At 36.5% G+C, this 12,395-nt stretch overlaps 2 protein-coding genes across 7 annotated transcripts in view; one reads left to right on the forward strand and one right to left on the reverse strand.

Annotated features, from left to right (window-relative positions):
- Nucleotides 1–12,395, forward strand: part of VTI1A (vesicle transport through interaction with t-SNAREs 1A) — a 353,802-nt gene that overhangs the window by 54,641 nt on the left and 286,766 nt on the right. The gene's annotated exons all lie outside the window — the stretch shown is intronic.
- Nucleotides 11,271–11,731, reverse strand: LOC116643993 (TSSK6-activating co-chaperone protein-like). The gene is given in 1 exon segment (XM_032423175.1): nt 11,271–11,731. A coding segment is annotated over 1 exon segment (375 nt). The 5' UTR covers nt 11,651–11,731; the 3' UTR covers nt 11,271–11,275.

Below are 12,395 nucleotides of genomic sequence, written 5' to 3' on the forward strand. Positions count from 1 at the left end.
TATGGACGAATTGGTGAATGGTGCAGAATTCCATGCCTGTAGTCTTATTTAGATTTGTTATCTTCTTTGGTCTGAGCATGAGATTCTCAGTAAAACTTTGTGGCTTTATTAATCGATTTTTTTTTTCCTAAAAACTAGTAGCAATCCTTATTTTATGTCACTGTGACATATTCAGGTTTATAATTAATTCAAACATTTCTGGTCTTTTATGGTAAACTGTTTTAAGAACTTTACATCTTTCTATTCTCTCTTAAAACAAATTCTAGATTAGGGTTCTTAAAAGTCACAAAAAAAAAAGAGAGAAAATGAAAGAAGTAATAAATATTACTTCTAAAATTCTTTTCTTTCCTGATCAATATTTTAACATACTTTCTTTTTTAAGAGTATTATATTAATAGTCACATTTTTCAAAAACTCCATGATTTAGTTACTAATTGAAACGAAAAACTTTTTTTTTTTTTTGGCTAGCTATTCTTTTCTCCAGAAATCTAGAATTTTTACACCAAAAATTTACTTTTAAATTGAATAGTAAGATTTTTTTTGGTTGGGGATTAGTAGCATCTTGTTTTCCAAAATAATGTCTTAAGTAAAATGTAGCTTTCTTAAAAAGGTATTGCATGAGTTTAGAGTAGTGTTGAGCATAGTTTGTATGTGGGAATCTTTAAAGTAGATATTTACTTCAGTTTCTACGATCTTAGGTCTTCCAACTTCTACAATTGTATATCCTCATTGCTATTTTACAAATAAACATAATGTGATTAGCCAGCATTCAAGTTAAGTAGCAAAATAAAATATATACTGTTCAAGTATCCTAGAATCCTTACTTTTTTTTTTTTTAATCTAGTGTTTTGTTTTTTTTTTTTACCTGTCTTGGATAAATCAGGGATTAGTATCTGCAGTTATATCTGTGGCCTCCAGCTCAATAATCCTTACCAAAAAAAACAAAAAGAAAACAAAAAAAACCCCACCACAACCTTCCATAAATCAAATGGAATTGAATGGTTAATCAATGTGATGAATGTGGGATATTAGAAGGATGCTTGCATGTGATTTTTACATGTGTTAAATTCCTAAGAACGTGACCGGTGACCTATTGTCATCAGGTCATGTATTTTTAGTTATTTTTCTAAAAGTGAGACTAGACTTGTTGTATATATCTGTCTTAATTTTCTTCCCAACTCCTGCTTGTGATCAATAGCATGATCTTGTTTTATTAACATTGGCTCTAGTCCCTGAATTAAATATTTACAACTTGCTCAGGAATAGGGAGATCTTGACCTTTTCAAGAAAGTATAAACTCTAATTTAAGTATATGTGCTTTTTTATTGGTAGCTTAGAATTAAACCTACTCCTTTTTGTTCCTTTTAACACAACTAACTTGACTTCTTTCCCATTATTCTATTTCTAGTGTTGGTATCCTGCAAGCAACTAATTTTCGTGTTGTTACATCTTGGTTCCTTAGGAACAAACAAAACAGAGTTTTTATGGAAGTTTGAAGTATGCTTTTAATTTAAATTGCCCTGGCTTTCTCTCATTCCTGAAAGAAAGCAAACAAATTTTCGTGCTTCCTCTTGTTTTTCCTAAGAAGTTAGAGGATTACCATTTGATAAGGTGCTAATATTGTAATTAGTGAAACCTATAATTAAAATTTTTGATATTGGTCAAATGTTTTCTTTAAATAAATTTTCCAAGTTTTCTTCCACTAACAGAATAGTAGCTTGGAGAGAGACTTGAAGAGGACGGTCCTTATATTAATGTTTAACTCTTCTGGCCTGTGTGGTAGAAATAATCTTTTATCACTTAATTGCTTGGTTTTGAAAGTTTTATTTCTTGTTGTTATCCATGTGAAATAGTGCATTTATATTGTTATGGATTTGGCCTGCAGTTACCATTTCTTCTTTTACCCATGCACATAAATCTGATGTGCTAGATCTGCAGAGATTATGAATGGTAACATTAACTGGATTACTTATCCCTTCTTACAGGGGCCACTGTGTTATTGTACCCTCTGGCACACTGTTCAGCAGTCTGTCCAAGCCACTTCACTCAGTTGAGTCAGACATGGGGATTCCTGCTTTTTTCCTTTGGGAAACTTCTCCATGGTCCAGAAGTTCTCACTTTTTTGGGATTTTTCTTAATCTTATGCCTAAAATTTCCCCATTATTTAAAGTATCCTGCAAAGTATTCATTAGCAATTGCCAAAAAGTCCTAAAAATATAACCTGAAGTTCTTTGTTGCATTATTGGAAACCTTTTACCCAGCAGATACTGGAGATTGTGGTACTGATAGTGATAAAGATGATCATCATTTACGCAGGGAAAATTCTCCCTTCCACCTCTGTTGCCCATCTCAGTTCCCCATTCCACTCTCCCCCAAATCCCTAACCTAGGTAGCTGCTGTTATTAATTCCTTGTATATCTTTTCAGCTTTTCTTTATGTATATACAAGCAAATACAAAGGTACATTCTTCTCCCTCCACCGCTTAAGTAATAACAAGATGGCATACCGTACAAAAGACAACATAAACTGTGCATACTATTCTGCACCTTGCTTTCTTCACTTATCAATTGATCTTGGAGAGCGATATGTAAAAAAGTCATTCATTCTTTTTTTTAATACCTGAATAGTGTTCCGTTGTATGAATGTACCAAATTTATTTAACCAATCCTGTTGGTAGATGGTTTTTGGTATTGCATGTGGTGCTGCAGTGAATGACATTGAACTTTGTCATTTTTCATGTGGACAAAGAAAAAAATAGAATTACTTATTCGAAGCGTGTGTGCATTTGCAATATTGATAATCCTTTCACACTTGTCCTTATGGGGATATCCCTGTTGACACTCCCCATGGCAGTGCATGAGAGGACAGTTACTCACAAAATGAATGTTCACTTACAACATGAAGTATCAGACTTCTGGATATTGGTCAAATTGATAGGAATAAAGGGGTAGCTTAATGTAGTTTTCATTAAACTTTTCTCATGAGTAAGATGGAATGTTTTCAAGGACTGTTTTTACCCTTTGCCCGTTTTTTGGGGGTAGGGGGGACTGGTGATTGTTGCTCTTTTTCATATTAACGTCTAAGAATTCTTTATACAAGCATGCTTCATTTTATGATGCTTCACAGATATTGTGTTTTTTACAAATTGAAAGTTTGTGGCAACTCTGTGTCGAGCAACTCTGTTGACACCATTTTTCCAACAGCATTTGCTCACTTTGTGTCTCTGTGTCACATTTTGGTAATTCTCAGTACTAACTGAATATTTCAATCCTTTCATTATTATTATATTTTTATGATGATCTGTGATCAGATTATGACTCGTTGAAAGCTCAGATATGGTTAACATTTTTTAGCAATATTTTTAAATTAAGGTATACACATTGTTTCTAGACACAATGCTACTACACACTTAATAGACTACAGTACAGTGTAAACATAACTTTTATATACACTGGGAAACCAAGAAATTAATTTGAATCACTTTATATTGCAACATTTGCTTTATTGTCGTGGTCTGGAACCAAACCAACAATGTCTACAAGGTATTGTCTGGTATGTCTTGAAGATTAACCCTTGTTCAAAATAGAATTTGCACTTTTTTTTCAGTTTATAGTTTGTCTTTAGACTTTGTTAAATCGAACACTAAATTTATTCTATCTCTGTTCTGTATTTTGCCATTCAAAAATATTTGTCTTTTGTATGGTCAAAATCATCTATCTTTTATGGTTCTGTATTTAGAATCATAGTTAGAAAGGCTTTCTCACCTCAGGATTATAAATGAATTAAGGTAAAATTATTCTTGGTTGTTTTATATTTTATGTTTTTACCTTAAATGGGAGCCTTTCTTCCATTACATCTTCTAATTCATTGTCATTTGTATATATGAATTGTTTTCTGTGTTTTAATATTTCAACTTGCTCTCTTATTATATTCACTTACTGTTTGCAATTTCAGCTGAGTCTCTTGAATTTTTGAGATATACATCATTTGTAAGTAGTGATGGTTTTTTCTTTAATTTTATACTTCTAATTGTGTTTGCTAGTATTTTCAGTAAAATGTTAAGTAATAGTAGTATTAGTGCTCACTTCGTTTTTTTCTTTTTTTGAGAAACAGCTTTATTGAGGTATACTTGACGTGTATGTGACTGTATATATAGTGTGCTTATTCTTTGTTCCTTTGGTCCTTATTTCTTGCCTTCTTTTGAATAAATCACATAGTTTCTAATGTTATGTTCTATCTCCTGTATTAAATTTTTAAGTATACCTCTGTATTATTTTTTAGTGGTTCCTGTAAGAGAGTACAGTGTGTATCTTGAAGTTACTACAGTCTGCTTTCAAACAATATCATTTTACTTCATGGACAATGTTAAGAACTTCCATAGTAGAATTCCATCCCACCCTTTGTACCCTTGTTGTTTTACATTTTACTCCTACATATGCTGTGAGCCTCATGACATATACTTAGAAAAAGTGTTTTATATCCACCCAGATATTTACTTATTGGAGCTCTTTTTTTCCTTTATGCAGTTCATAATTTCCATTTGGTGTCTTATCTCTTCAGTCTGTAGAACTCATTTTAGCATACCCAGTTAGTTCCACTGGAGATGAATTCTTTCCGCTTTTATCTATCTGGGGAAAAAACGCGTCTTTATTTCACCATCAGCTTTAAATAATATTTTCACTGGACATTGACTCTTGGTTTGACAAGTTTGTTTATTTTCCTACCTTTCTACACTTCAAAGGTATAATTTTATTATCCTCTGGCCTCCATTGTTGCTGGTGAGAAGTCATCCATCATTTATGTCATTTTTACTCTCTATATGTGATGAATGTTCTCTTATCCTGTGGCTGCTTTTAAGATTTGTTATGTATCTTTGTGTTTCAGCGGGAGGTTTAATTATGTTGTACCTAGGTGTGGTTTCTTTGCAGCAGGTGTGAACTTGCTGGTGATTCATTGAGTTTGCTGGACCTATGGGGTGATCTCTTTCATCAGTTTGATAAAGTTTTCAGTCATTATTTATTTAAATATTTCTTCTGCCCCATTTTCTCTATTTTCCTTTTTTGACTCCAATTACAAATATGTTAGGTCATTTAATATTATTCCGCAGCTCTTGTGCACTTTGCTTTGCTTTCTTCAATTTTTTTGTATCTTTGTTTTTTGGTTTGGGTACTTTTCATTGATCTCCTTTTAAGTTTATGGGTCCTTTTCTTTGCCCTTTCTAGTATACTCTTAAGTGATTTTTAACAATATCATTTTAATTACATTTTGATACCACATTTTTTGTGCTATCATTTCTATATATTTGGTTTATTTTTATAGTCTCTCTTTCTCTACTGAAATTCCCCATCTCTTCAATGTGTACTGTCCATCTTTTCTACCATATCCCTTAGTATTTTTATCATAGTTATTTTAAAGTCCCTGTGTGATAATTCCAATACAAGGATCATCTCTGAGTGTGTGATCATGGGTCACATTTTCTTGCTTTTTCATGTGTCTTGTAATTTTTGATTGTGTGCTGGATATTTTACATAAAAGAGCAATAGGGAGCAAAGTAAGTAAAATTTTATCAAAAAATAAAACACAAAACAAAACCCTCCCTTTTCTATCAGGCTTCTATGGTGGAGTGGCTAACCTATAATTGGACTGTGTGTGGGCTCTTTTTTGCAGTTTCCGTTTAATTCACATTTTGAGGATGTGGTTAGGCTTTTCCTTTCAGCAGGGCTTGAGCTTTGAGCACTGGTGAATTTCCAGAGATCTCATTCTGCTTTTCAGCCAAGCCACCATCTTTTTGGTTTGTGGGATCTCTTTCTCTGCTTTATAGCCCCATTGCTAACTTTTTAAGTCTCTGGGGCATTGTCTTTGCTCTCCAGTCCTGATCTTAACTGTCTATACCTTTGGAGATTTCTCTCTGCTCCACTTAAACTAAGTGGAAATTAGTGAGGTTATACTCTTTGAAGACCCAGAATTCCTTAGAGCATTTTCTCTCAGCTCTCCTGTTCCCCTCTCCTACTCTAACCTTTGGTGGCTGAAATGCTGGAATGCCTCAGATAGGTTTCTATGAGCTCTCTTGCCCCATCCCTAGCCTGCAATATCCAAGATCTCAGAGTACTTAACATGGACTTCTCTTAGCTCTGCTGCCTTGCATCCCACCTTCAGAGGGTCAACTACCTTAGATTTAGGGAGGTCTTGCATAGCCCAGGGGAGCATCTCTCTCAGCAGTTCTACCATGTCCTGAGCACTCAGTGATGACTCATAGGAAAGCATTGGTTAATGAACCTTATACCTCACTCTGTGGCTCAGGTTCTTTGAAATCCTAATATATTGTGCCAGCACTGATGCGGACCCAAAAGTTTGTTAGCAGTTTGGCCGGTTTCTTCTTACCTGTATCTGTGGAGGCTTATTCTACTCCTTCAGGAACGGGAACAACCATGGGTCTCTTCTTTATTATGAAATGCTCATGGATTTTCTGGAATGTTTCACTTGAGTGTCTTTGTGCCATCAGCTCTCTGTTAGGTTTTAAAAATGATGATTTTGTCGCTTCTCCAGCTTGCTTTGTTTGTTAAGGTGAAGGCAATTGTCTCTTATAACCTTCTGTATTCTTTAAGGAACTGAAGTCCCGTGTTATTCTTTAATTACCACTGCCTCTTCTGCTTCTTTGAACAAACTATGTCTAGGAAGGCTTCTGCCAGTGGCCACTTAGCCTGTCCCCACTTCCATTGTTTCAAACAAAGCATATAGACTTTATGCTTCAGAATGAGTCTCCCACCTTTAGGAAGTATATTTTGGCTGGTGCCTGTTGAGCTCAGCTATTATTGAGACCTCTTAGCCTTCATGCATTTTGTCACCCTCTACCAAGTGGCTCTGCATGATCTCATCTGCTTTTGGACAGCTCTTCACATATTTTGAGATCTATGAATAATATCTGGTTTCTAGTTTTGCCAAGCATAGAGAATTCAGAATATATTTGTTCTTGTCTTTCACCCACCCACCCCAGAAGGGAAGGAGAGGGAAAATGATGACTTAGAGGGAACCTGTTAACTTCTGCAGCGGGGTTCTTATTGCAAGTCCCATGTAATCATTACAACAAGGCATATTTATTTTTCTTATGCAGATGTACAGACGGAGACTCAGAAAGGTTAGACACCCTCTCTGCAGTCACACAGATAATAAATAGCAACACTGGGATTTAAACCATGGTTAGTTTAACTCATACTGTTAAATAATGTGCTGATAATGAAGTGCATTATCTTTGAAGCTTCTGTCTTGTATTACTGCCTGACTTCTTTTTAGAGCTTGGGTAACATAGACAGGTATTTTCTCTTGTAGAGACAGAGGAAAAGAGTGAATTGGAACCTAAACACTCAGAAACCATTAAGGCTCAAAGCAGAGGAACGTAAGTTCAGATATAAGCAAAAAGAGTCAAAAGAAAAAAAGGCCAAAAATAAGAGGCAAAATCGAGTCCCAAGAGCCAGAAGGAACTGGATTGGAATGGCAATCAGGTCTTTTTTTTTTTTTTTTTTGCAATCAGGGCTTTATATCAGGAGTTCAGATGACAACTGGGAGCAGAACTGACGTGGCCATGTTGGGCCATAGGTGTGTGAGGTCATCTTAAAGAGCTGAGGCAGCAAACCCAGAGTTTGAGACACTGGAGAAAGAGACTTGCTGGCATTCTCAATAATAATAATTATTATTATCAGAGCAGTAATTTTTCTTTAATTCCTAGTACATGCTCAACACCATACTAACTGTTCCATAAACTTTATCTCGATTAGACCTGAGGTACATAGGGATTCAAAAACTTGCTTAGTAATCACAACTAGAAAAGGACAAAGCTGAGATTTGAATCTAGGTTCATCAGAAGCCCAAATTGGAGGTCTCTCTGATTTATCATATTGTGTCTTCAAGGGACCAGAAAATAAGAGTAATAACTCAAATAAAAATTAATGTGTGTTAAAGAATATTAAATGTATTCAGAGCAGAAATAAGGAAGAAAAGAAAAAAGAGTGACCTCCCCAGCTTTACATATCATGAATAAGATTGGGTACACATTGGTTCATGTTAGATTTTGGAAGAATCTACTAATGTCCACCTCTGGGTGCAATTAGGGCTACCATTCCTAAAAATAACATAGAAAATACTGGAGTGGGCCCCTCAGATAATAAACAGTTGGAAAATTAGGCAGATAAAGAAAGGTCCTGGGATCATTTTCTGTGATGGAAAGTTGTGGAGTTTTTAAGTGTCTTCAAGTCTGTGAAGAACTGTTATGCCAAGTATGGTCAGTAGGTGTTGTTGTTCTGTACTGTATGCATAACTATAGTACCATACATTTGAGTTTAATGTAGGGAACTAGTTCCTGACAGTGGCCAGTGACTGTTGGTAAACCTCATTTGTGAAAATTGAGGCACCTCCTTCCATAGGTCTTTATAAGATACATTTAGTGTAGGATGATATAAGGGAGCAAGGCAGACTGGAGGACCTCTCAAGGTCCCTTCTAGCCCTAAGGTTCTATTATGATTGCATATTTATAGAGCACCAAAATTGGCTGTGTTCTTTTCAGAGAATAGAATTGCATTCAGTCCCTGTCCAGGACCATCATACTCAAAATTAGACAGATCAGCAATACCTTGGTTGCCAAATCAAGTCAAAGTGTAGCAGGCACATGTCTAACTATCTGAGAATGTGTGTTCTCTTCAAGAACATTAGAGAATGACCTAAGAGCATGGTAGAAGACCTGTATTTAGTGCAAACACTCCAATGAGATTTGTATTAGGATCCTCTAGGCGTTTTTGTTAAAAGAAATAATAATGATAAATCATTTCTTATTATCTATTAAGCAAACTAATTTAGAATTAGTGTCCTCAAAAGTTCTAATTCTGAATGAAATGAAGGAATTGGAAAAGAATTGGACTTTACTGCCAAACTGTTTTAACTCTTATTATTAACCTGATAACTTTGAACTTCTCTGACCATGGATGATTTATTTTTTTTAAGATTTTATTTATTCATTTGAGAGAGAGGGGGAGAGAGAGAGCATGAGCTGGGGGTGGAGGGACAGAAGGAGAGGGATAAGCAGACTCCCTCCTGAGCAGGGAGCCAGACATGGGGCTCGATCCCAGGGCCCCGGGATCATGACCTGAGCTGAAGGCAGATGCTTAACTGCCTAACCGACTGAGCCACCCAGGTGCCCCAACCATGGATGATTTAGATTGAGTCCATTTTGATAGTTGAACTACAAAAAGAAAATTATGTTGCTAATTTAAAACTAGCAAAAAAGGGGCGCCTGGGTGGCTCAGTTGGTTAAGCATCTGTCTTCTGCTCAGGTCATGATCCCGGGGTCCTGGGATCAAGCCCCTCATCGGGCTCCCTGCTCAGTGGGGAGCCTGCTTCTCCCTCTCTCTGTGCTGCTCCCCTTGCTTGTTGCTTTCTCTCTCTCTCCTGCTCTCTGTCAAATAAATAAATAAAATCTTTAAAAAATAACCTTAACAAATAAAGTTCTTTATTTTTACTGAAAAAATGGAAAACCCCATCATATATGATAAAAATTAGCAGTTTCAGTTGTCTGATTTTGACCATTCTGAGGAATGGTCTCATATTTTTGATTAACAAGAATGATTATCTAATCAAGGATTTATATGGACATTTAGTTAATCTCAGACATTAACTGTAGAAAAATAGCTTATCAAGAGCCTCTACCTTCTTCCCCCCCTAATCTTTTCACACTTTTAATCATTGTAAACTTTTTATTTGGAAATAATCCCAAACTTTCAGAAAAGTTTAAAGAATAGTACGAAGAACATACATATATTCTATATCTAGCTTTACCTGTTAGCATTTTGTTCCATTTGCTTTATCATCTGTGCATGCTTTCTCTACTGATCTTTTTACTCTCTACATATATGTCCCTGTTTTCTGAACCCTTTGAAAGTATGTTGCATACATCATGCATCTGTTCATGTTTTTTTAAAGTAATGTAATTTTTACCTTTCTTCAAAGTAAAAATATTTTTTCTTAGATAGCTCTATTATTTACCAAAATGTAGAGGCAACTTGAACTATTATATTTCACCTTGTTTTTGGCCTGTTATCTATTTTAACTACCCATTCATGAGATCCTTTTCATGCCTTGTGTCTGGAGTATACTATTTTTTCAGATTGTCCCTAATAAAATCTGAAGACCTGACACCCAGCACCTGTTGCCACAACGTGTAATGTTATAGCTTCTTCATGTGACATATTACAGAATTTTGTAGTGCCAAATTCTTGTGACATAATTTTTATTAAAGAAAACTCATTTTTTAAAAATTTTATTTTATTATGTTATGTTAATCACCATGCATTACATCATTAATTTTTGATGTAGTGTTCCGTGATTCATTGTTTGTGTATAACACCCAGTGCTGCATTCAATACATGCCCTCTTTAATATCCATCACCAGGCTAACCCATCCCCCCACCCCCTCCCCTCTAGAACCCTCAGTTTGTTTCTCAGAGTCCATAGTCTCTCATGGTTCATCTCCCCCTCCGATTTCCCCCCCTTCATTTTTCCCTTCCTACTATCTTCTTCTTTTTTTTTTTTACATATAATATATTATTTGTTTCAGAGGTACAGGTCTGTGATTGATTCATCAGTCTTACATAATTCACAGCACTCACCATAGCACATACCTTCCCCAATGTCTATCACCCAGCCACCCCATCCCTCCCACCCCCCACCACTCCTGCAACCCTCAGTTTATTTCCTGAGTTTAAGAATTCCTCATATCATTGAGATCAAATGATACATGTCTTTCTCTGATTGACTTATTTCGCTTAGCATAATACCCTCTAGTTCCATCCACGTTGTTGCAAATGGCAAGATTTCGGGTTTTTTGATGGCTGCATAATATTCCATTGTATATATATACCATATCTTCTTTATCCATTCATCTGTTGATGGACATCTTGGCCATTTCCATAGTTTGGCTATTGTGGACATTGCTGCTATAAACATCGGGGTGCACGTACCCCTTTGATCCCTACATTTGTATCTTTGGAGTAAATACCTAGTAGTGCAATTGCTGGGACGTACAGTAGCTCTATTTTCAACTTTTTGAGGAACCTCCATACTGTTTTCCAGAGTGGCTGCACCAGCTTGCATTCCCACCAAAGTGTAGGAGGGTTCCCCTTTCTCTGCATCCACACCAACATCTGTCATTTCCTGACGTATTAATTTTAGCCATTCTGACTGGTGTGAGGTGGTATCTCATTGACGTTTTTTTGTGTGTGTGTTCCACAATTCATTTACTGAGCTGGGGCAAGTGATTTAACAACAGATTGCGGGATAAGGCTGGGAGAGAAGAGTTCTTGCTTCCCTTCCCAGGAGCCAGCTGTGTCATGGATGCTTGTAAATTTTCCAAAATATCCATCTGTTGTTGGGCGAGCTGGGTCTGGAGCTGGACATTGGCATACATACATTCTAGGAGTCTCAGGCATTCTTTGGGCTTGTGGTCAACTCCTGAGGGCAGCTTTGTGTTCTGGATGTTCAGGAAAGTGGCCGGTGGGGAACTTGCTTGAACATTAATAAAGCTAGGGGAGGGTTTGGCTCAACAAAGAGGCACAACATTACTTTCCTCTTTGGCTTTTCTGTTGGGATGGCTAGCATGCTGCTCCATCGGGACACCAACAGGTGTGCCTGTGCTGTTAGTCAAAAGCCTCCTGCCCAGCACCCACCCTCATAGTTGATACACATGCGCGGTGGCGTGCTGGCCAGCTTCATTGAGGTTTTGATTTGGATTTCCCTGATGCCGAGCGATGTTGAGCACTTTTTCGTGTGTCTGTTGGCCATTTGGATGTCTTCTTTGGAAAAATATCTGTTCATGTCTTCTGCCCATTTCTTGATTGGATTCTTTGTTCTTTGGGTGTTGAGTTTGATAAGTTCTTTATAGATTTTGGATACTAGCCTTTTATCTGATATATCATTTGCAAATATCTTTCTCCATTCTGTCAGTTGTCTTTTGGTTTTGTTGACTGTTTCCTCTGCTGTGCAAAAGCTTTTTATCTTGATGAAGTCCCAATAGTTCATTTTTGCCCTTGTTTCCCTTGCCTTTGGCAATGTTTCTAGGAAGAAATGGCTGTGGCTGAGGTCAGAGGTTGCTGCCTGTGTTCTCCTCTAGGATTTTCATGGACTCCTGTCTCACATTTAGGTCTTTCATCCATTTTGAGTCTATTTTTGTGTGTGGTGTAAGGAAATGGTCCAGTTTCATTCTTCTGCATGTGGCTGTCCAATTTTCCCAACACCATTTGTTGAAGAGACTGTCTTTTTCCACTGGATATTCTTTTCCCATTGGACATTCCTTCCTGCTTTGTCAAAGATGAGTTGACCATAGAGTTGAGGGTCTATTTCTGGGCTCTCTATTC

The sequence above is a fragment of the Phoca vitulina genome, unplaced genomic scaffold, assembly GCF_004348235.1.
Source record: "Phoca vitulina isolate PV1807 unplaced genomic scaffold, GSC_HSeal_1.0 scaffold28, whole genome shotgun sequence".
Taxonomy (NCBI): domain Eukaryota; kingdom Metazoa; phylum Chordata; class Mammalia; order Carnivora; family Phocidae; genus Phoca; species Phoca vitulina.